Source organism: Eubalaena glacialis, chromosome 8 (assembly GCF_028564815.1).
Source record: "Eubalaena glacialis isolate mEubGla1 chromosome 8, mEubGla1.1.hap2.+ XY, whole genome shotgun sequence".
Classification (NCBI taxonomy): Eukaryota; Metazoa; Chordata; class Mammalia; order Artiodactyla; family Balaenidae; genus Eubalaena; species Eubalaena glacialis.
This window is the reverse complement of record NC_083723.1, coordinates 124,225,117-124,250,649: the sequence shown is the minus strand read 5'-3', so window position 1 is coordinate 124,250,649 and position 25,533 is coordinate 124,225,117. Positions and strand designations below refer to the sequence as shown.

Here is a 25,533-nt window from a genome sequence, read left to right as displayed (position 1 = left end):
CTCAATAAAATATATTTAAGTTGATTTGGGGAAGTTTTAGTAAATATTATAAACAATATTGCCGTAGACGTTCGGTATACTATGATGAATGATAGTCTCTCCTCTTGAGGAATTTATAATAGGGGAGCCATCTGGAAACTGACGACGTCAAACAAATAAATTTTCTGTTGCTGTCCCCCCCTGCCCCGCGACAGCTGTATTCTTCCTTAGCCACATGATTGTGTTTTCTTTCCTGTTTCAACAGCAAATGCGCCAGAAAAGCAAGCAGCAGGCGAAAATGGAAGCCACCCAGAAGCTGGAGCAGGTGAAGAGCGAACAGCAGCAGCAGCAGCAGCAGCAGCTCGGCGCTCAGCCTCCTCCGGGGCAGCCCGGCTCCGACGCGCCCAGCGCGGGCGTCCACAGCCCCGGGACCCCGCAGCCTGGCCCTGGAAGCGTGTCTCCTGCGCAGCCCTTCCCTAAGGACCTGTTTGCAAAGCCGCTGCCCGGCACCCCCGCTGCCACGCCACCAGATGACGTGTTTGTGAAACCACAGGCGCCACCTCCTCCTCCGGCGCCGTCCCGGATCTCCGTCCCGGAGAGTCTGTCGCAGGCTCAGGCTTCTCAGCCGCCTTCCCCACAGATGTTTTCCCCCGGACCTTCTAACTCCCGGCCGCCATCTCCAGTGGATCCTTATGCGAAAATGGTTGGTACCCCAAGACCACCTCCTGGGGGCCATGGTTTTTCCAGAAGAAATTCTGCACTGGTGGAAAACTGTGCACCTTTATCATCCGTATCGAGGCCCACTCAAATGAGCGAGACAACAGCAAATAGGCCGTCCCCAGTCCGAGATTTATGTTCTTCCTCCGCAGCAAGTAGTGATCCCTATGCAAAGCCTCCAGACACACCTAGGCCTGTGATGACAGATCCGTTTCCCAAACCCTTAGGCCTGCCCCGGTCTCCTGTAGTTTCTGAACAAACTGCAAAAGGTCCTCTAGCGTCTGGAACCAGTGACCACTTTACTAAACCGTCTCCTAGGGCAGATGCGTTTCAAAGACAACGGATACCTGATCCATTTGCTCGACCCTTGTTGACAGCTGCACCTCTTGATAGTGGTCCCGGACCTTTTAAAGCTCCAATGCAGCCGCCCCCATCCTCCCAGGACCCTTATGGATCAGTGTCACAGGCACCAAGGCGATTGTCTGTCGACCCTTATGAAAGGCCTGCTTTGACACCACGACCTGTAGAAAACTTCTCTCATAACCAGTCAAGTGATCCATATAGCCAGCCTCCCCTCACCCCACATCCGGCAATGAATGAATCTTTTGCTCATCCTTCAAGGGCTTTTTCCCAGCCTGGAACCATATCAAGGCCAACATCTCAGGACCCATATTCCCAACCTCCAGGAACTCCACGACCTGTTGTAGATTCCTATTCCCAACCCCCAGGAACATCTCGCTCCAATCCAGACCCCTATTCTCAACCTCCCGGAACTCCCCGGCCCACCACCATTGATGCGTATAGTCAGCAGGCACCAACCCCAAGGCCGTCTGCACAAGCAGACTTGTTTGTTACATCTGCAGCTAATCAGAGACGTTCTGATCCACGGGCTCACCCTCCTGGAACACCGAGACCTGGAATTTCTGTTCCTTACTCTCAACCGCCAGCAATACCAAGGCCAAGGATTTCAGAGGGTTTTACTAGGTCCTCAATGACAAGACCAGTCCTCATGCCAAATCAGGATCCTTTCCTGCAGGCAGCGCAAAATCGAGGAGCAGCCTTACCTGGCCCTTTGGTAAGGCCACCTGATGCGTGTTCCCAAACACCCAGGCCACCTGGACCTGGTCTTCCAGACACTTTTAGCCGTGTCTCCCCATCTGCCCCTCGTGACCCCTATGATCAGCCTCCCATGACTCCGAGATCTCAGTCTGACTCTTTCGGAACAAGTCAGGTTGCCCATGATGTCGCTGATCAGCCACGGCCTAGATCAGAGGGGAGCTTCAGTGCACCTTCCAGCTCACCCATGAATTCTCAAGGCCAGCAGTTCTCTGGTGTGTCCCAGCTTCCCGGACCTGTACCGACCTCAGGAGTCACCGATACACAGAGCACTGTAAACATGTCTCAAGCAGATACAGAGAAATTGAGACAGGTAAACAGGTTGAATGTTCTCAGATGTTTTAAATGTATTATTTGAGAAAGCTATTCATTTTATCGAATGGAGTAATTTATATACAGCCGTTAAAGTCGATCTTTTCTATAGAATTTGTCATACTGCAAAGAAGAAAAATGAAATTGGTAAAATCAACACTGATGAATTGGACTTATTCTTTTATCTAATTTCAATTTTCATGAGTTGGTAGGGGAATTCTTAAATATGAAAGGTTCAGTTTTGTGATAGTTGTATGGCAAGGAAAAGGACCCAAATCATCACTTTATTTTTTATAACCGATTGAATATTTAAGTGTTAACTAGTGTTTTATCATATTTTGAAATATTGCGATATTTTAAACATTACCAAAGTCAAGCATTGAGACTTAAAAAGCCATTACTTTTTAAAAAGTCCCGGTCATTTTTTGTTTCTTTTCATTCAGCGACAGAAGTTACGTGAAATCATCCTCCAGCAGCAACAGCAGAAGAAGCTGGCAGGTCGACAGGAGAAAGGGTCACAGGACCCAGGAGCAGTGCCTCATCCGGGGCCCCTGCAGCACTGGCAGCCAGAGAGTGTCAACCAGACTTTTACGAGGCCTCCACCCCCCTATCCTGGGAGCATCCGGTCTGCCGTTGGCCCTCCTCTAGGACCTAGATATGCTGTTTTCCCAAAAGATCCGCGTGGACCCTATACTCCTGATGTTACTGGTATGGGGATGAGACCTCATGGATTTAGGTAATGCTGTTAGTTTCATGCCAGATTTAAATTGCTAATAGAAGGGAATGCACAACTGAAATTATTTTGTTTTGGACCATTTTTTAATTGTAGTATAGTTAATTTACAATGTTGTGTTAGTTTCAGGTGTACAGCAAAGTGATTCAGTGTCTTTTTAATATATATATATGTGTGTATATATATATATATATACACACGTATGTATATATATTCTTTGAAATTACTCATAATCAAGAAGTTTATGCTGTTTTTTACTTTTTGATCCCTTTGAGATATGATCAACATTATTTTTCACTAATGAGAGGTCGTGGGTTTTTCTTTAAACCCCTCAGTACTCAACAGAGTGTAAAAGCACTCCCTTTGTCATTAAATATTGACTGTACTAGCCTTACGTCACAGCCACAGCGATGTAGTTTATCCTACCAGTCAAACCTTTAAAATGTAACTGCCATATTCCTTCAAAGCCTCCTGTGATGTGATGAGTGAGAATTATTCTCTCCTCAGATTTTTAATTTTAATTACATGGTAAATATTTGTGGAAATTTCCAAATTGAAAGGATGTTTTCCTGTAGGAATTTTTTGTGATGAGTGGTTTCCATCTTTGAAGTGGCTAGTAGAACAATCAAAGCCAAATGTAGGCCTGAGTTATAATAAGGTATTATATTATTATAATATAATAATATTTCTTTAACGTATGCTTTTCATTTTATCAGATATAGTTTTTAGTCTAATACCTACCTCCATGTTAAAGTCTTACCCTTGTTTTCCTTTTTTTTCTTTCTCCTCACTTTTGCCTGTCGCTCTGTTTTATATTTATTTGTAAATTACCTTTAGTTTTTTCTAGAATGAGGTACAACATAAATAAAAGTATTTCTATAATTTATTCATTTACTAAATCTTTGCAGATAATGCCTATCATTCTTTGTCTTACTACCCCCAGTCCTCATTCCTTTCAAGCAAATAATAGGTTAACCTGTCCAGTCATCATGCCTTTGTTTTCTCATGTGCAGAGGCCTATAAAGTCTCTCTAGTACAATTCATTAGACCTCCTACCTTCATTCAAGCATCCCCCCAAATCAGCTTCCTCCGTATCATAGCCTCCCTAAATATAGAAAAAAGAAATGGACTCCTTTGCAACTCCAATAGTATATGCTGATTTCTAAGCAACTGATCCCATCTGCCTGGTGGCTTTGCTTTGTCTTTGTTATCTGTTAGATCATATGCCTTTAGAGCTCGGATATAGTATTTATTATAGGGTACTTGGCAAAAATTTACTTGCATATAGATACTTTATAAGTAGTTGCTAATGGTGATAATTTTATTTTTGCTAAGTCATTGTATTTGGCAACATTAATTTTGTATCTGCGTTTAATCTAAAACTTTTCCTTTTTATCAACCTAACTCTAAATTCAGCATAATACTTTATATTGACTCTATGCTCTTTTAATGTCTTCTTTTAGATTTGGATTTCCAGGAGGTAGTCACGGTACCTTGTCAAGTCAGGAACGCTTCCTTGTACCTCCTCAACAAATACAAGGATCTGGAGTTCCTCCACAGCTGAGAAGATCTATGTCTGTAGATATGCCCAGGCCTTTAAATAACTCACAAGCGAATAATCCAGGTGGACTTCCTCCACATTTTCCACCACAGAGCCTGTCAGTTCAACAGCATAACATACTGGGCCAAGCATTTATTGAATTGAGGCACAGGACCCCTGATGGAAGGCCTCGGATGCCCTTCCCCGCTTCTCCTGGCAACCTTATAGAGGCACCTTCTCATCCAAGACATGGAAACTTCATTCCCCGGCCAGACTTTCCAGGCCCTAGGCACACAGACCCCATGAGACGGCCTTCCCAAGGTCTCCCTCATCAGCTGCCTGTGCATCCAAACTTGGAACAAGTGCCACCATCTCAGCAAGAGCAAAGACACCCTGTGCATTCATCTTCTGTGGTCATGAGGTCTCTGAGCCACCCCTTAGGGGGTGAGTTTGCAGAGGCCCCTTTGTCAGCATCTGCACCAGCTGAAACAACATCTGATAATTTACAGATAACCACCCAGTCTTCTGGCGGTCTCGAAGAAAAGCTTGATTCTGATGACCCATCTGTCAAAGAACTAGATGTTAAAGACCTCGAGGGGGTTGAAGTCAAAGACTTAGATGATGAAGATCTTGAAAATTTAAATCTAGATACAGAGGATGGCAAGGGAGATGAATTGGATACTTTAGGTAATTTGGAAACTAATGATCCCAACCTGGATGACCTCTTAAGGTCAGGAGAATTTGATATCATTGCATATACAGATCCAGAACTTGACCTGGGAGATAAGAAAAGCATGTTTAACGAGGAACTAGACCTTAATGTTCCAATTGATGATAAGTTAGATAATCAGTGTGTATCTGTTGAACCCCCAAAAAAGGAGCAAGATGACGAAAGTATGGTTCCTTCTGATAAACATTCTCCTTGGAAAAAATCCGCTGTCAGCAGTGAGATTAAAACCGAAGTACTGTCTCCAGATTCTAAAGGGGAAACCAAATGTGAAAGTGAGAAAAGTGATGAGGGTAAAGATGCTGTTGACGCTCCCTGCCCACAGGCCCCTGCTCATACAGACGCGAATGATGGGGAACAGGCTTCTTTGCAGTCCTGTGATGCAGATCTACTTGAGAAAAGAACTAATCGAGAAACGGCTGGCTCCAACACTAGTGTTCGTGGGTCCACTCAGCTGCCTGCTGAAGATGTGATAAACTCTTGCAGCATACCTGGATCAACTCCAGTTCTCTCAAGTTTACTTGCTAATGAAAAATCTGATAATTCAGACGTTAGGCCATTGGGGTCTCCACCACCAACTTTGCCGGCCTCACCGTCCAGTCATGTGTCAAGTTTGCCTCCTCCTCTAATGACACCGCCTGGTCATGCTTTGGATAATACCTTGAATTCTAATGTGACAGTAGTCCCTAGATTAAACCATACTTTCCCTCAGGGTGTGCAGGTGAGTCCAGGATTCATTCAGGGTCAGCCAACAGTGCATCGCAGTTTTGGAACAGGAAAGCCCGTGAATCAGACTGTACCTCTGACAAGCCCGTCTGCGGCCAGTGGCATGTCTGGGCCCCAGCAGCTGATGGTCCCTCAGACGGCCGCCCAGCAGAATAGAGAGAGGCCCCTCCTTCTGGAGGAGCAGCCTCTACTTCTGCAGGACCTTTTGGATCAAGAGAGACAAGAACAGCAACAGCAAAGACAGATGCAAGCCATGATCCGTCAGCGGTCTGAACCGTTCTTCCCGAATATCGGTAGGAATTCCTCAGAGTTTCAGAAATAATTACTGTGGGCATGGGGTGGGATGTGGTGTGCTGACAAGATTTGTGTATTAAATTACATGTGGACTAGAGCACTGAGGGCCGTCCTTCTGTTCCTCCTTCAGCTTTGAAATGAACGTGATTAAGAGTTTTAGATTCCTCCCAGGTTCATCAGGAGATTCAAAACTCTGAGTTTCAGACTTTCTCAAGTGTGTCTTTTATGGGATTGTTTAATAGAAATAAATCTTTTTTAGTTCCTGCCTTCTAACCATTATTACCATGTATTTTCAGAGTCACTGAAAGGTGAATTTAAAGGAACTGTGCTAGGAGTAAACTTCTTACTGTCCTATTATGCACAATGAATGCTGGGCATTTTTTTTGGTTATATGAAGCTCCTTAACTTACTTCCAATAGCTTACTAATTTGGGGAACGCCCCCCCCCCCCAATAGAACAGCAATGCAGTAAAAATACCTGAGTGCCTCTAAGAGAAAGAATTAGCAATCAAAGGACACATGTCCAAGGAATGCTTTCTTCTAAACAGTAAAACTGACCTTCTGTCCTTCGTACATTACCAGTTCCATCATATTGGTCCATTTCTTTTTTATTTATATGCAAAGAGGTCTTTTGTCAGTAGCCTATGTTTCTTGTAAGAAATTGATACATTTCCCTCGTAAAGAGTAATAACCAATTTAGTGGAATTCCTTAGTATTGGTAATAACTGCAAATTCTCATTCATGGTGGAACATTACTAACGAAGCAATTCTGCTTAGAACTGTGCAAGTTTGGATGAAAGGAGTTGCATTGCTTTAGGTTACTGGTACAATCTCTCTCATATCTGACAAGCACCTTGTTTTGATTCTTGCAGTACTAACGTATTAAAAGTGTGGGTCACTTAGGTGGGATTAAATTCAGGATGAGGTTCTTGCCATCTCATAATTCCTTCCTTACCTATATATTGTAGGTATAGAGACCTACAATAGTGATGATTAAATAGTGAGGACTAAGAGTCTGTAAGTTACATCATGTTTGTGATAGTTATGTTACCTTTTAGTGTCACTTGAACCAAATACTATGAAATAAGTAACTTTAAAATATATTTCTTCTTTAGATTTTGATGCAATTACAGATCCTATAATGAAAGCCAAAATGGTGGCCCTGAAAGGCATAAATAAAGTAATGGCACAAAACAATATGGGCATGCCACCAATGGTTATGAACAGGTAGGTGAAGATATTTCTCATTCTTACTGTGCATCAAGAAGTGCATGAAATTATTACTGGTTACTAGAAGGAGCATATAGTAACTCAAAACTTGTATTCTAGGAATGAACAATAAATATTTCAATTGGTTGTGATGTCAGCTGAATATGATCAAATGCAAAATGCTGTACAAATGTAAAGATTAAGTTTCCATTCGTTTCAGGGTAAACATAATAAAACATCATAGAATGGTTTGAAAGATTGACTTGATTAAGCAGGAAATCCAAAGTATTTAAGTGTAAGACTGTTTAAATACCTTTAGAATAGTTAATGCTAACCAAAAGCTGCATGGGACAGAGTTCCTTCATCCTGAATAGGTGAGGGTGAGAGGATAAGCAGGAAAATAGAAATTAAACTGTTCTGTGCTGAGAACAAAAGATAGTTTATTTCAGCCTGTGACTATTTTTTATTCCATCAGAGGATATTTGAAAGTTAGCATTTGGAAACTTTTATAAGCCTTTTCACTATTAGCAGAAAAAATGGAAAATTATACATTAGAGAAGATTATGAGTTATTTTGAGTATCTGAATTTCTGAAATTAGGTATTTACACCCCCTAAGGGGTATTAAATAAACACGGGTAGTGTTTCTTAAGTTTTGCTCATGGACCATCATCAGAATTATGTGGTAGTTTTTTTAAAAAATGCAGGTTCATTTGCTCAACCGCAAACCTACTGAATCAGAATACCTGGAGATGGTGCTTGTATGTCTGTAGTTTTAGTGAGCGCCATGGGCAATTCTTATGCATATTGCTGTTTGAGAACCTCTTTCAGTAGAGTAGGCATAGAGCCTCTATTTAGCTTAATTATCTTGTTGAATGTGGATGATTATGGAATTGAATATGAAATCTACATGAATTTATGATAAACATGATCTTTCAAATAAATTGGGAATCCTTAAAGGTGCTTTGTTGAGATACTTTGGAAATGGTTAAGCAATTTTTGGTTTGTTTTTGTTTTTTAAATTAATTTATTTATGTCTGCGTCAGGTCTTTGTTGCTGCGCGTGGGCTTTCTCTAGTTGCGGCGAGCGAGGGCTACTCTTCGTTGCGGTGCGCAGGCTTCTCATTGCGGTGGCTTCTCTTGTTGCAGAGCACGGGCTCTAGGCACGCGGGCTCAGTAGTTGTGGCTCGCGGGCTCTAGAGCGCAGGCTCAGTTGTTGTGGCGTATGGGCTTAGTTGCTCTGCGGCATTGGGATCTTCCTGGACCAGGGATGGAACCCGTGTCCCCTGCATCGGCAGGCGGATTCTTTTTTTTAAACTATATTGTCTTTTCTTAAGTTTTTTTTTTTTTTTTAAACTTTGGGTTTATTTAATTAATTAATTTATTTATTTATGGCTGTGTTGGGTCTTCGTTTCTGTGTGAGGGCTTTCTCTAGTTGTGGCAAGCGGGGGCCACTCTTCATCGCGGTGCACGGGCCTCTCACTATCGCGGCCTCTCTTGTTGCGGAGCACAGGCTCCAGACGCGCAGGCTCAGTAATTGTGGCTCACGGGCCTAGTTGGTCCGCGGCATGTGGGATCTTCCCAGACCAGGGCTCGAACCCGTGTCCCCTGCATTGGCAGGCAGATTCTCAACCACTGCGCCACCAGGGAAGCCCCGGCAGGCGGATTCTTAACCACTGCACCACCAGGGAATTCCAAGAAGCATTGTTGAGAACAAAGAAGAGATTGTAGTTTCTAATGATTTTCATTATTTTATTATTATTATTATTTTTTTTAAATTCACATTCTTTTTTTTTTTTTTTTTTTTAATTTATGACTGTGTTGGGTCTTCGTTTCTGTGCGAGGGCTTTCTCTAGTTGTGGCAAGTGGGGACCCCTCTTCATCGCGGTGCGCAGGCCTCTCACCATCGCGGCCTCTCTTGTTGCGGAGCACAGGCTCCAGACGCGCAGGCTCAGTAATTGTGGCTCACGGGCCCAGTTGCTCCGTGGCATGTGGGATCTTCCCAGACCAGGGCTCGAACCCGTGTCCCCTGCATTGGCAGGCAGATTCTCAACCACTGCGCCACCAGGGAAGCCCCTTATTATTTTTTTTTTAAATACATTTGATATGTTTCTTAATCTGTTGCAGCTATTAACCTTAGCGATGTTCAAATTGACCATTCTTGGCCAGTGAGAGCTTATTCTAGAAGGCTCCTCAGTTTTTTTTTTTTATTAATTATTTATTTATTATTTATTTTTGGCTGCGTTGGGTCTTCGTTGCTGCGCACGGGCTTTCTCTAGTTGTGACGAGCAGGGGCTACTCTTGGTTGCGGTGCACAGGCTTCTCATTGTGGTGGCTTCTCTTGTTGCAGAGCACTGGCTCTAGGTGCACGGGCTTCAGTAGTTGTGGCACGTGGGCTTCAGTAGTTGTGGCTTGTGGGCTCTAGAGCGCAGACTCAGTAGTTGTGGCGCACAGGCTTAGTTGCTCCGCGGCATGTGAGATCTTCCTGGACCAGGGTTTGAACCTGTGTCGCCTGCACTGGCAGGTGGATTCTCAACCACTGCACCACCAGGGAAGTCCCGATTTTCATTATTGCACAACGTCTGTTAACACTATTTCTGTGTCACAGGGCTTCTTAACTTTTTTACGTCATGAACTTTTTTGACATCCCAGTGAAGCCTGAACTCCTCAGAATATTTTAATGCAAAACCAAAAACATTGGTTTTACAGAGGAAATCAATTGTATTTGAAATATAGTTAAATATAAAAGTTACAGCATATGGTGCTTCTCTAATGCATTAATAAATTTGGCAGTAGGTCTAATAACTACCATAATTTCAAAATAGTGATGAACTTAAATGACCTATTAGGTATGTGCAACAACTTTTGCTATGAAAATGATGCGAGTTCTCTTGGTGCAAAGTCACAGTACTGCTGATAATATTGTAGTTTGCTGCGCATAGTCAAAACAGAAGGAAATGCTAAATTTAATTCTGTACGTACTTTAAAATATGGACCTGATAATCAGAACCCCTGCTCCTTCAGCATCATGTCTATATCACTCAGGTACACTGATCTGTTAGTCATCAGGTGTGTTGTTAGCCCTTCTGCTGAGCACTTTGAAGAAGTAGAGGTGATGGTCCTTCCTTCAGGTGGTGTCATAAGTTGACTGAGGGTGATAGACAGTGAGTGCTTTTGGGATTATGAGATTATTCCACACCAGGGCTGTAGTGGAGGCAGGGGGTAACAGATGAATCAAAAAGCTGAGTAAAAAAATTAAAAAGCGTATGTTCCAAATTCTGATAGTACTCAGATATTAAGGTACAGTGTTTGATAAATAATTTGCAAATATTATGTTGACGCATTTGGTAATTCTAGGGGCAGTGTTTTCATCAAAGCAGTAATGTTTCTTTGAAGTTTTTAATTAGAGTAAGTAACGTTTTGCCAGATATTTTGAACCATATAGACTTTTTCTTGGTCAGTGACCAGCTTTTGGTTTGCTTTTAACATTTAGATATAAAAATGTATGAAACTTTTTTCTTTTTTATTTATTTATTTTTTTCACATCTTTATTGGAGTATAAATGCTTTACAGTGTTGTATTAGTTTCTGCTGTACAGCAAAGTGAATCAGCCATATGCATACATATATCCCCATATCCCCTCCTCTTGAGCCTCCCTCCCACCCTCCCTATCCCATCCCATCCCTCTAGGTCGTCACAAATCACCGAGCTGATCTCCCTGTGCTATGCAGCAGCTTCCCACTAGCCATCCATTTTAAAAAATGTATGAAGTCAGAATGGCCATCATCAAAAAATCTAGAAACAATAAATGCTGGAGAGGGTGTGGAGAAAAGGGAACACTCTTACACTGTTGGTGGGAATGTAAATTGATACAGCCACTATGGAGAACAGTATGGAGGTTCCTTAAAAAACTAAAAATAGAACTACCATATGACCCAGCAATCCCACTACTGGGCATATACCCTGAGAAAACCATAATTCAAAAGGAGTCATGTACCAAAATGTTCATTGCAGCTCTATTTACAATAGCCAGGACATGGAAGCAACCTAAGTGTCCATCAACAGATGAATGGATAAAGGAGATGTGGCACATGTATACAATGGAATATTACTCAGCCATAAAAAGAAATGAAATTGAGTTATTTGTAGTGAGGTGGATGGACCTAGAGTCTGTCATACAGAGTGAAATAAGTCAGAAGGAGAAAAACAAATACCGTATGCTAACACATATATATGGAATCTAAGGGAAAAAAAAAAAAGGTCATGAAGAACCTAGGGGTAAGACGGGAATAAAGACACAGACCTACTAGAGAATGGACTTGAGGATATGGGGAGGGGGAAGGGTAAGCTGTGACAAAGTGAGAGAGTGGCATGGACATATATACACTACCAAATGTAAAACCGATAGCTAGTGGGAAGCAGCCGCATAGCACAGGGAGATCAGCTCGGTGGTTTGTGACCACCTAGGGGGGTGGGATAGGGAGGGTGGGAGGGAGGGAGACGCAAGAGGGAAGAGATATGGGAACATATGTATATGTGTAACTGATTCACTTTGTTATACAGCAGAAACTAACACACCATTGTAAAGCAATTATACTCCAAAAAGATGTTTAAAAAAAAATGTATGAAACTTCTTAATTGAGATACATCTTTTGTTTTAGGATACAAGAATTTTTTGTAAGCTACCAACTATTTTTAAATAAAGATTGGAACAAATAGTTTTAGTACATAAATTCTAAGAAAATTGTCTTCATTATATTTTTCATCTAAAAGGCTTGAATTAATTTTAAGGTATAATGAGACATAAAACAGCGTGGAACCTCTGGAACAGCCTCATTGGCATCGCTGCCCCACTCGTCACTGTGGGGAAAGTTACTTAATCTCTCTGAATCTTCCTTTTCATCAAAAGTAAAATGAGGGTAGTAAGAATCCACACTTCACAGAATTGTGTAGTGAGGTTGGGATGCAAAAAACAGGGCTTTAGTAAATGTTTTTGATGAGGAAGACACTGCCATTACTCTTTCTTCCCTGGAAGATAAAATTGTTAAGCACTTAAAAATAATGTTAGTTCCAAATGCTTATCATTTGATGCTTAGTACTTACTTTTCACAGGTTCCCCTTTATGGGCCAGTCGGTACCTGGAACACAGACTGGTGATGGCCAGACTCTCCTTCCACAGGCAGTTACTCAGGTACTGCTGCTTGTAACTAGTCGCTTAAGAATGCACGTTTTCCTGTGTCTCTCGCTATTCTTTATGGTGAGGCCTCTTCCAAAAAATAGTAGAAGTCCTAGAACACTGCCAGGATGTACCAATATTATCGGCTCAGCAGAAATAAAGACATTTTGTTATTTTTTAAGGGAAAGACAAAGTTTAAAAATAGACAATTTCTGAAAAGGATCCATATATTTAAGGGTAGAAGGTCACTTGGAGGGAAGCCAAATGTTTAGGGTTTGGGGGTTTGCTTTTATTTACTTTCAACTCCACAGAGATATGTTCATGTCCTGCATTTTAGAATTCATTCATTACATTTAAATGTAAAACTGCTATAAAATGTAGAAAATAATGATTATAATCATTTTATTTAGATACAGATAGTCATGTTCTACAGTTTATTCCTTGGAATAATTTAGTTTTTGAAATATTTACTGTTCGCAATAATCGGCTTTAAAAAGTGTAAATGTTTAAATATTTAGTGTCAAGCAATATCCAGGAAAGTAGAACTGCTCATTTCATACTGTGTTTTCTTCTTTTTTTTTTTTTTTCAAGTATCTGCCTGGGTGGGGGGAAGAAAGAGAGAAAGCTACCTGTTTTCTTTATGTCTTTTTGGCACTTTCTTTTTCGCCCTGCCAGTTAACGCTTCAGATTTATTATGCTGATAATTATATTCTTTTGATTAAAAAAGAGGGACCATCTGACACAGTGGAAAAAGCATAGGCTTCATAGCTGAGTTTTAAAATAATCTGAGTTCCACTATGAGTTTATTGTGCAACTTTGGGCAAATTTTTTAACTTCTGTTTCCTGATCTGTTAAATGTTACACCACGTGCTTTGCAGTATTATATGGTTTACATGTAGTGCATTCTGGGTGCTGGTATCATTTTTAGTCATTACCTTGTATACAGCTCATATCTAACAGAATTTGTGACAACTCGGTAAATGCTTTTTCAAAGTTAATTCTATTTATCAGACTGTTGCCAGGGAATTGTGAGATGATAACTATTTGGTCTCCCTGGAAGATATAAGACATTTAATGAGAAAATAAGAGTAACTTTTAAAATTAGTATATATTTGTTTTATTATTTGTGTCTGTTAGAGATATTGGTTTTTTTTCATAAATAACTTTGTGTTGTGGAGTGGAATTTAGTAAATCTGGAACCCATGTTTCAGTCTTAGCTGCAGAAGAAACCAGGTAGATTTCATCAAAAAGTGGGGTTTTACATGGATCTTTAGCTAAGTATAATACGAACACTATTTGATTTGCCCTACATTATATTTCTGATGAATAACCCCTTACTTCAAACATAATTGTTTTTCAACTGAAATCTAGCAAATATAACATTTCAGAGATAGTTTAAAATGTTCAGAAATTAGGTTGTCACCACAAAATTCATTCTACTTTTTATAAAAATGAAAGTTTTAAAGATGTCATAAGAAATTAAAGTTCTTCTCCCTTTCCATTTCTTTTTTCTTTTTCATTTTTTTAAAGTTTTTTTTCCCCTTGAACTGAAATGTGGAATAAACCTATTTGTAAATTTTACTTATTTTAGGATGGCAGTATAACACATCAGATTTCTAGGCCTAATCCTCCAAATTTTGGTCCAGGCTTTGTCAGTAAGTATAAATCTAATTAGTTACCTGTTCTCTGGGGATTGCTTGTTTGCACTATATTTGTGTTCTTTTAAAATCTTGGAGTTAGTTTAGGTGTGTTATTTTAAGTCAAAGTGCCCTCATCTTTTATTAAACATCACTGCCCTATTAGGCATCTTTTCCTCAAGGCATGTATTTCATTGCTTTTTTTTCTGTGCATGAATAATTATGGTTAGAGGTAAATATTTTAATACAGAAAAATCATCTTCCCCATTCTCTTCAGTGTTGCTGCTGTTTTTGTATATAGATTGGGCACTTTACAATCTGTAGAATTAAACCACTTCTTTTCTAATGACTGTCTGCCTAAGTGACAAGGACGCTAAATGGGAACAACAAAGGGAAAGATAAGCTGGGTTAGCAGCATGGTGTGAAGTCAAGGATGCAGGATGCCATTGATCCTTTCTAGTTACTTTCAGGGGTCCCAAGGTGGTTCAGGATAGCATTTAAAGTTCTCCCCAAACTGAACCTTTCTGAAATCTTCAGACTGTTTAGCTAACTTTTTTTTCACCATTATTTTTCATTTTGCTCACCTCTGCTCTCCTGGTTCCAGAAACCAGAAAGGCTTTCCTTGCGGTAGGTCTCATTCTACCAGAAGCAGAACTTCTGAAATCTTGTGAAAAAGCCTGTTCTGAAAAATGCCCTTCAAATTTAGTAGACTAGATTTCAAGTTCATACATGTACTGGAACTTCTGGGTTTAAGAACAAACCCAAAGTCTGACCTTTTGAAATTACCCCTGCACTAATTATTATAATTTGCATACATATTCGCATTAAAAACAAGTAAACAGCTGTAACCAACTGGCTTTTTCTGGCTTTATTGCGCCCATTGGCTTTGGTTGGATTCTTACTGTATGACAATATTCTGTTATCATTGATGTAATTTTTCAGCTAATGTCCTTCTTGGAATTATATTTATTTATTTCTTTGTCTTAAAGTGAGTCAAAAAGGTATGTTCTGAATTTCACAACCATAAGGTGACTTTTTTTTTTTTTGAACTTGACATCAGTGAAGTAAAGTGCCCTTAAAGAATTAAGAAGGAATATTGCTACAAGATGAAGAGATACAACTATTTGGGGAGATATTAATGATAGTCATACAAGTAGAGAAGATTTTACTTGATTAATGGCTTATTTATAGACATATAAATGACAAAATTCATAAAAATTACCAATGTTTTTAACTTACAGATTTCCTCTATAAAACAGACTTCATTTTGGTCCTTTCTAAAACTTTCTAGGTTCCCTCCCTCATAGTTTAGGACATATTTTCACCATTTAGAAATAGGGGAAACCCATAAACTTAGGAAAATTAGCATGGGAAATGATACCTAATCCATGCTCTGGACCTTAATAGGATATGTCTTACTTTGTCTCTTCAAAATCTGTAAAGTTGAATTAATCAAATACAAATATAGTTCAATATATAGTTTGGCTTATGGGTTAGAGAATTTGATAGTTTAGTAGATAAAAAGTGTTCCATTAGATAAGTCTTTTGCTTTTCAAAGATTGGGTTTATAATATTTATAAGTGTGAAGTTAGCCTGTGTCCTAAGAACATGCATTCTTTGGTTTTCTTAAATATTTTTCTAAAATCTTCTACTTTATATAGTTATTTACTATTATGTTTTCAAAATATCTATTACAAGGTCATGATGAAAATGTTTCCTTACAAAATGGATTTGTGTAACTTATATTGGACTCTTTAGAAAATTAACACAGGTGAATTTTAATTTTTTTCCTCAGATGATTCACAACGTAAACAGTATGAAGAATGGCTTCAGGAGACCCAACAGCTTCTTCAGATGCAGCAGAAATACCTTGAAGAGCAAATCGGTGCACACAGGAAATCCAAGAAGGCCCTTTCAGCGAAACAACGTACCGCCAAGAAAGCTGGGCGTGAGTTTCCAGAAGAGGATGCGGAGCAGCTCAAGCACGTCACTGAACAGCAAAGCATGGTTCAGAAGCAGCTAGAACAGGTAATAAATAGGTTTGCAAAATAGAAACAGTTGTTAATGCATAGAATGTTCTGGTCTGTCATTGATTAATTATAAAGGATTTCGATTGGTGTTAAACGGCACACAGAAGTGCGCTGTCAAAAGTGACAGCTCTGAGACCTCTTACTAACTGAAGAAATAACCCCTGTCCTTGCCCCAGAGTCGTGGTCACACAGCACGTACTTTCAGTAAGCGCCACTGATGAGATAAGTTGTCATAATCCTGACCTAGGAGAACTGTTTTCATACTGGTTTAGCTAATATAGCTGGGGAAATTCAGTTACTTTCCCTGTTCTGAGAAATCACTGTGCAGAGTCTTAGCTTTCCTGAGGACAGCTCATGGGGAGATCATAGGCTTTCTACTTGGAGCTGACCTTTGCTTTGCCATGTCCTTTGGTTCCCTAGTTTCTAACGGAATTTCAGATAGAGCATTTGAATCATTCTGGTGGGTTTTTTTTTTTGTTTTTTTCCCCCCCATAGTATGTTTTTATTAGTATTCCTTCTCAATATCATTTTGGTCTTAAAGTACATTGGTGTATCTTATGTAAAGGACTCATTCCTGAAAAATGAGATCATTTTGCTGTTATCTTCCATTATGAACCTGATGTTTCTGAAAATGCTCATACTGAAATATCAGTTATACTCAAGAAGAAGTAAAATTTTAAATTTTTATTTAGTGTTCAGAATGTGTTAAGTGGCCACTCCTAGGTATTTACTCAAATGAATTAAAAACTTAGGCTCACACACAAACCTCTACACAAATATTGACTGCATCTCTAACACACTCAGCAAAAACTGGGAACCCCTGGACTGTCCTTCTGTATCTTGACTGTGGTGATGGCCACACTAATCTCCACCCATGTTAAAGTTCATAGAATTGTACACCAAAAAAGGTCAATCTTGCTTTTGATTGTCAATTTAAATCTTACTCCCAATGTTAATAGTGGAAAGGGAGGAATTCAGAACAGATTGAATCAGTAAAAATCACAGCAGTGCTTTCTGTGTAGTGAACACAGTTACATGCCCTGTCTTACCTAACGTTCTCTATAACCTTATGAACAAGGTAGTATTATCACCATTTTACACATGAGGCATCTGCTGAGTCATTGTGGAGGTAGGTGACGTAGCTGATCATTGGAGTAGGGATTTTGACTGTGGCGTTTTATCTCCAAGCTATAGCTCCCACAATAATGTCCTAACAATAAACTGATTACAATATGATTTCCATTGTTTAAAACCAGGACTATTCTGGAATGAGAGGTTTCCTTTCTCTTTAAATTTACTTTCTGGGGCCGTGTTTATTTCAAGTAAAAATGCTTTTAAGGATTTCTTTATAACTTATTTTAGCCTTTTTATTGCCTTCTGGTATTTTTATATAAATTTTTCATGACAAGGGCCTAGTTTTTGCATATCCATGGATCAAATCCTATTGAGAAGCTAATACTATACTTAGAAAATAGGACACATCATCTGCTACAACATAGTTGGCAGCAGTCCAGTGTAATCTTATTAAGATAAGCAATTCATGACAATGTTTTTAAGAGAATTTTTAAATGTCGTGGCAAAGGCATGGATCACCACCTTCTGTATTCCAGTTAGTGTCCTGGTGCTTCATGTATGTTCATACTCATTCGCCAGTCCAACGGTAATTCCTCAGTTCTAGCTAGTAAGCCAGTCAGGAAAGAGAAGAAAATAAGTAGCAGTTGCCAGCTACAGGAAAATAGACCAAAACCATTATGTGCAGAGAATATGCTAGTCTGCCTGGGAAACTGTTGAAAATAAGTTGAAAACCTATCATAACTGGCTCAGTGTACTAGTACAGTACACAAAAATTGAGTGATTTTGGAGGGTATGTACATCATCTTGCACCCCTTTCTCCCAGCTCCCTAAGTGAGGTGGTGTGTCCTCAGGACACGGGTTGTGTCTTCATTGAGATTGGTCCGTAGCGTCTGCCCATGAGGGTACAAAGGCTTTTGGGGATTAATTAACTGACACAAGTCAGTCATTATATTAGGAGCTTCTTAGGAACTGTTCAAAACATTACCTCAGAGCTTTTATATATTTCAGAAATTATAATTTGAATATGTTACCCATTAAATTCAAGGAGTTTTATTACCAATCTAGTCTTTTTAACCTGGAGGGGAGGGTGTGGTATATGTACTGGTAATTCATCTTGTCTTAACATGTTGTACACTTTTGTATACTTAAGAAATGAAATCTTAACACGTTTAAATGGTTAAAGTTTGAGTTAAATCTCACAGTTAGTCTAACCTTATATATTAATATAACTTCTAAGACATCACAATTAGCTGATTCCTGTGTAGCCTTTGTTTATTGTTTTATTTTTTATATGTAGTTTAAATAGTTTATGACTCAGAGAAAGATTTTCTTAAATATTTATTTCAGAAAAATGTTTTTCAAATTTGTTTTTGGTATTTCATATTTAGAAACATCCTATTATTGAAAAGCTTGGCAGTTTTAGTTGATCAGTCCTTCCTTCCTTTTTTTTTTTTTCCCTTGGTGACTTTTGCCATTGCCTAAGCAAGATATTTTTGCCTCTGCCTGATCTAACTGCCTTCTGTATAACCTCCACCATAATCGTCAGCCAGTGTTTTTATTTGATACCCGTAGCACATATAAGTGAGTAAGATTTAATTTTGCTCTTCCAGATTCGTAAACAACAGAAAGAGCATGCCGAGTTGATTGAAGATTATCGGATCAAGCAGCAGCAGCAGCAGCAGTGTGCCATGGCCCCGCCCACCGTGATGCCAGGTGTCCAGCCCCAGCTGCCCCTGGTTCCAGGTGGCCCCCCGCCCACCATGAGCCAGCCCAGCTTCCCCATGGCGCCGCCGCAGCTCCAGCACCAGCAGCACACAGCGGTCATGTCCGGCCACACGAGCCCTGCTAGAATGCCCAGTTTACCTGGATGGCAGCCTACCGGTGCTCCTCCTCACCTCCCCCTCAATCCTCCCAGGATCCAGCCTCCAGTTGCCCAGTTACCAATAAAAACTTGCCCACCAGCCCCAGGGACAGTGTCAAATGCAAATCCACAGAGTGGACCACCACCACGGGTGGAATTCGATGACAATAACCCGTTTAGTGAAAGTTTTCAAGAACGGGAACGTAAGGAACGTTTACGAGAACAGCAGGAAAGACAGCGAATCCAGCTCATGCAAGAAGTAGATAGACAGAGAGCTTTGCAGCAGAGGATGGAAATGGAGCAGCACGGCATGATGGGCTCAGAACTAAGCAGCAGGACACCTGTGTCCCAGATTCCATTCTACACTTCTGACCTGCCTTGTGATTTTACGCAACCTCCAAGGCCCCCTCAGCAGCCGCAGCAGCCGCAGCAGCAAGCGGGGCCGGTCTTACAGCAGCGGAGCGCACAGCAAGGGTCTGTTAACCCACCCCCCACCCCAAGCTTCATGCAGACCAACGAGCGAAGGCAGATGGGGCCTCCCTCGTTTGTTCCTGACTCACCACCGATTCCTGGGGGGAGCCCGAATTTCCATTCTGTGAAGCCGGTACATGGAGGTGTTCCTGGGGCCAGCTTCCAGCAGTCCCCGGTGAGGCCTCCTTTTACACCCGCTTTACCTGCGGCACCTCCAGTGGCTAAGAGCAGTCTCCCCTGTGGCCAAGACCCGGCTGTAAGCCGTGGACAGAGTTACCCAGGATCAGCCCCGTCTCTCATTCAGCTGTATTCTGATATAATCCCAGAAGAGAAAGGGAAAAAGAAGAGAACAAGGAAGAAGAAGAAAGACGACGATGCGGAGTCTACCAAGGCACCTTCTACTCCGCATTCGGACGTAACCGCTCCACCAACCCCGGGTGTCTCGGAAGCTGCCTCTGCTCCCGCCGTGAGCACACCCGGCGAGCTCCCTCCGCAAGGAGAACCCGAGTCAGCGGAATCAGGCGACCTGTCACCTCCTGACCCGGCAGCGGGCCCGCTGTGCACAGAACCGGAGAACAAACTGCCCAGCGGTGACTTCGCACGAGGAACCCCAGGTCAACAGACCTGTGCGAGTTCAGAGGTGGATAAGCGCCCCGTCGACGCCCCTGCCCCCACTGGGGAGATGAAACTGGAGTCAGCTGAGCCGGAGCAGCGCCCGGGCCCAGATGGGCCTGAACTGGAGGAGCGCCCTGGGGATCGGGCCAAAGAAAGGGCTGTGGCCGGCGCTGCCTGCCCGGGGCAGAGTCCTCCCCGACCTGCCGGCGCTCCTGCTGCCAAAGGAGATTCAGGCAATGAGCTTCTGAAGCACCTGCTGAAAAATAAAAAGGCATCTTCCCTTTTAAATCAAAAACCGGAAGGGAGTTTTTGTTCAGAAGACGACGGTACGAAGGATAGCAAACTGGTTGAGAGGCAGAACCCAGCCGACGTGGTAAGTGTGGCTCAGGAAAACAACTTACTTTTTTCCCCTTTTATTTTAAATTATGGTTACAACAGGTTAGTGCCAACTGCTGTATTGATTTCAACGCTATTTCATAACCTTTTTACTCTGGAGTGAAAAAACGCGGACCTCATGTTTTGGTTTATACCCATAAACTATATCAAGTAATAATTTGTTTACTGTGTTTTTCAAAAATCAGAGAGCTGTAGGGTCATGCGTTTCATGTATAACATATTCCTGTCAGCTGATTATCACCACGTTGAGTTGATCTAACTAAAGCAAAGAAGTAAACATCTACATGTCCTAATTGCAAATAGAGTGCAGTTTCCATTAACCTCTTTGAAATACAGAAAATAGCTCATGCACCCTGTTAATACCCCTGGGGACTCTCAGGAATAACCCATATTGGGAATCCATTCTGTTGCAAAGTATTAATACTTAATGTTATACAAATACAGTTTTACAGGTAGATGCTGTTTTATCTTTGTGGTTTTCCATATGTCGATATTTTGCCCTTTTCAAGTTTTTTTTTTTTAAGTTTTTTTTTTAAGTGTTAGACTTTTTTTTTTTTTAATTTATTTTATTTTATTTTATTTTTGGCTGCGTTGGGTCTTTGCTGCTGCGCGCGGGCTTTCTCTAGTTGCAGCGAGTGGGGGCCACTCTTCGTTGCAGTATGCGGGCCTCTCCTGTTGCGGAGCACGGGCTCTAGGCTCACGGGCTTCAGTAGTTGTGGCGCACGGGCTTAGTTGCTCTGCAGCATGTGGGATCTTCCAGGACCAGGGATTGAACCCATGTCCCCTGCATTGGCAGGCCGATTCTCAACCACTGTGCCACCAGGGAAGTCCCCTTTTTAAGTTATAAAACATTGGATTTGCTTTTGTTTTTTCATTTGTATGAAGAACTTTGTTGTAAATATACCTTTACAAGATTCGATCTCCTGCATTTCAGTGAACTTCCTTGACATACTTCCCAAACCCGGGTTTTCTAGGTTGTAGGAATCGGTTAACGTGTCTTGTCTTCCATGTGCTGCACATAGGGCTGTTGTGTCTATAAAGCTTTCCCCGTAGTGCTTCTCAAATTAGATTTTAAATTTTTCATTTTTTTAATTGAATGAGGTGGAGCGCTATATTTAGTTGTCCAAATTTGCAGTTTTAAGATTGTTAGTGAAGCCATTTGTTTTGCAAGTCTTGGCTTACTCTTTGTTTTATTTGTCCGATTCAGTAGAGGTTGAGTGGTAACCCCATAGAGTCATGTAATTTTTGTAAATTTTGGTGGTGATAACGTTTTCAGTCATATTTGTCATCAGCAAATAGGCCTGATCTCTAGCTACTTTGTCCATTGCATCCTCTGCCCCTAGGAATACCGGGCTACTTGCAGGCCCTGAGTGTCTTTCTGATTTTACCCTTCCACATGTGGCCATACGCTGCTGTTGCTGCCTGCTCTGCTTTCCCTTCTTTTTTTTTTTTTTTACATCTGGCCAATATCTGTATCTTTTAAGACTCAGTTCTGGAATCGTCTTCCCCAGATACCTTACTCAGCTCAGCCAGTCTCACATAAGTGAATGCCCGTGTGCTTACATAGCAGTTTCTCTAGTACCACTGAGCATAGACGGCTCCTTGAAGGGTGTAGACGGCGTCCTGAGCACCTTTCTGTCTCTGTGCCTTTCTATCTCAATACCACATAGTTGGTACTCGGTGGAGTTAGGTCCTAATACTGGTGATTATATGTAAAAAAATATTTATATTGGGTGTTATGATAGAAAAAGGGATGAGGTCAATTAGTATATGTATAAATGTTTGGACTGTGTCACATGTTCTCATATCCATCTGGGAGGGCAGCAAGGGGCGGGGGCCCTGGATTACTAGGGGTGATGCCTTCTTAACCACATTCTAGGGATTACACTGTGCTCAGCGCTTGCCCTGAGGTACGGCAGGCACAATTATTATTCCCATTTTACAGATGATGAAATTCACCTACTTTCTAGTCACACTTAAGGCAGAATTGTTGTGGCAGTAGCTGGACAGGCCCAGTTTTTCCCCCGTGCTGAGGACATGTGTTTTCTCACACATAAGTTGGCATTAGTTGTAGTGTAAGGGTAAAGCCTTGGGAGGCTTTGAGAGCTCACATCACTCAGCTTGTGTCAAATCCATGTTTCACCTCTTTCCAGCGTGCAGCCTGGGCAGGTCAGGCTTTCTGTGCCTCAGTTTCCTCATCTGTAAAACAGGATTAATACTCCCTGTTACTGGGTTGCCACAGGGATTAAAGGAATTAGAGTACACCTTGTGCTTGTGATATGAATAAAAGGTGGTGCATACCCATGACTACCAATGACATATCTAGGAATTTTACAAGAGGAATGTAAAATTCTAATATGTGCAAAGGCGTGACCACATGAATAGCTAATGAATGACTTTATCTTTACTAATAGATAAAAATGAGAGAAAACAACCTAAATCCACTACTGTAGTTATTGATTGGATTATTGTTTCTGTATATCTATATCTGAATATACAGATTTTTTGCAGCCATTAACATTTGTTATGTATGAATGTTTAATGTCATGGGGAACAAACCACATGTCAAGTTTAAAAGGCAACCACCAGAATAAAAGAATATTGAGTGTGATTCATTGTGTTTTTAACAAAATATATGTAGGCATAGATAAAAGATCGAAAACAAGTACATTAAAATGTGAACTATTCCTATCTCAGGCAAACTTTCGGATGGTTTTTAATCGTTTGTGTTCTTCTGTAATTGAAAGTACTCTTTGAACTGTAGTAACAGCTGCTCTTTAGGGTAGCTGTGGGGATTGGCGAAGTCTGTTAAGCACTTAGAGTGCCTGACCCTGCCGCACACCTACTAAGCGGTCGCGTTGTTCTTCTCTCATAAGCCAGTCAGAAGTGTTCGGGCCTTGCTCTGTGCTTCTCACAGTGCAGTCCTGGAGGGTTGGCAGCATCAACCTTACCTGGGAGCTTTTTAGGAAACGGGATGTTGTGCCCCCAGCACAGGTGGACCAGTCAGAATGTGCTTTTCAACAAGGTCCCAGGTGATTCGCATTCATATGGACATGAGAGGCACAGCTCTAGGCCAGGGTTCTCTGCACTTTCATGTGTCAGAATCACCCGGAGGACTTGTTAAAGGTTTGGGTTCAGTAGGTCCGGGGCGCGTAGAGAACGTGCGTTTCTAACCATCCTAGGTGGCACTCATTCTGCCGCTCTGGGGACCACTGTTTGAGAAGCACCGATCTAGCCCTGGGGTGGGCGCTGTGTTCCTGCTTCCGTATCCCCTCTTTCTTGTATGAGCCAGGAATGGCTTTTACACTTTTTCATGGTTGAAGAAAATCTGAAACAGAGTAGTGTTTCACAACATGAGAAAATTATATGAAATTCAAGGTTCAGTGTCCATGAATTTAAAACATCTTATTAGACCATAGCCTAGCTGATTAGTTTATGAATTGTCTGTGGTTGATTTTGCAGTACCAGGGCAGAGAGTTGAGTAGCTATATTTACTCTTTGGCCTTTTACAGAACAACTTTGCCATCCGTGCTCTAAGTCATTTAGATATATATAAATGGAAACTATAATCTGCAAACCCTCAAAGAGTCAATGCAGAGCACATTAAAATAAGTTTAGCAACTATAGTTGCCTATAGCAAAGTATAGCTGTCAAGTTTAGAAATAATGGCCCCTTAAAATAGTCCCATATTTTTAAGTATTGATAGTACTATCCTTAAAAACCTCTTTAAGGACTGGTTTGTTCTTAGCCATAGAGACAAAAGTAAAGAAAAGGCTTATTTGCTATCATATAGGTCCTCTTTTATTTTTAAGTATGTAGCAGTTATTATTCAGTCAAATGTATGACCATGAACTAATTTGAATGAACAATGTTGTTTGTTTTTAGTGATCTCTGACGCTAGCTGTTCCTCTCAACTGAGATGCATAGGCTGTGAAGCTTTTCTGGAGCTTAGCAATGGTGCCCGCATACCTTGTATTTCACCCATTCCTAAGGGGAGCCCAAATAAGGCCCCAAGACCACCATGCAGAGACCACCACAGCCATCTAGCTAAGAGCACCCCTTCCTCCACAGCCGCCAGTGGGCAGGAATAAGGAGCTCCGGGCTGTCACTGGCACAAGTATGGGCAGGCCTGAGGAGTAATGCTTCCTCTGAAAGGGAGAATAGCCACACTTAAGAGTTCTGCTCTCTCCTCAAGCTTTGCAGCTTACTGATTTCCATACTTGAGAATCATGTTTCAAAAAAGGGATGCTGTTTTCAGAAAACAGGCCATTTGATGCCACCATTTTCCCTCCTTAACTTTGGGTACCCACGTTAGGAATGTTGTGTCTTAGGATGGAACTGGATTAGCAGGAACTGGAATTCAAGCGTGTGGACAGTTCACTTATTTCTTAACCTTTCCAATTACATTAGCAAACTTTGGGGGCTCAAGTGCAAGGTGGTTTTGGATGTGGCAACAGCCAGTTGCCAAAAACAGATGGAGGAAGTGAAACCAAGAAACAGCGAAGCAAAAGGACTCAGAGGACCGGAGAGAAGGCAGCACCTCGGTCGAAGAAAAGGAAAAAGGAAGAAGAGGAGAAACAAGCGATGTTCTCTACCACCGACACCTTTACCCACCTGAAGCAGGTGAGTCTTTTGGAGCAGCCCCTTTAAAAATTCAAGGAAGTGAGACATCAGATGCTTTTTCAACCCTGTTACACTGAAACTTCCCCAAAGTAGAGAGTTAAGGGGTAAAAGACATCTCAACAAGCAACCTAATAGATTTCCTGTTTGCAAGCAAACTTGCACCTTATCCTGTTGGCACCCCAAAATTTTAGTAAAATAGATGGATTGGTTGGCGCTGGTCAAGATTTACTTATGTTCAAAGGGAGCAGCCTCAGCACCAAGAAAAATTCTGTCCACGTTACTTGTGACTCCGGATGCAAAG

At 41.3% G+C, this 25,533-nt stretch overlaps 1 protein-coding gene across 13 annotated transcripts in view; it reads left to right on the top strand.

Moving 5' to 3' along the window:
* Positions 1-25,533, top strand: part of KMT2C (lysine methyltransferase 2C) — a 276,950-nt gene that overhangs the window by 231,143 nt on the left and 20,274 nt on the right. For all 13 annotated transcript variants that reach the window (XR_009701921.1, XM_061198964.1, XM_061198975.1 and 10 more), the window contains 9 exons: positions 245-2,125; positions 2,568-2,860; positions 4,321-6,143; positions 7,259-7,370; positions 12,462-12,540; positions 14,117-14,180; positions 15,958-16,190; positions 18,877-20,586; positions 25,020-25,232. Coding sequence is in view for 12 of the 13 variants with exons in the window: in XM_061198964.1 (XP_061054947.1) it covers positions 245-2,125; positions 2,568-2,860; positions 4,321-6,143; positions 7,259-7,370; positions 12,462-12,540; positions 14,117-14,180; positions 15,958-16,190; positions 18,877-20,586; positions 25,020-25,232 (6,408 nt within the window). In the remaining variant the exon portion in view is untranslated. The remainder of the gene's footprint in view (positions 1-244; positions 2,126-2,567; positions 2,861-4,320; positions 6,144-7,258; positions 7,371-12,461; positions 12,541-14,116; positions 14,181-15,957; positions 16,191-18,876; positions 20,587-25,019; positions 25,233-25,533) is intronic.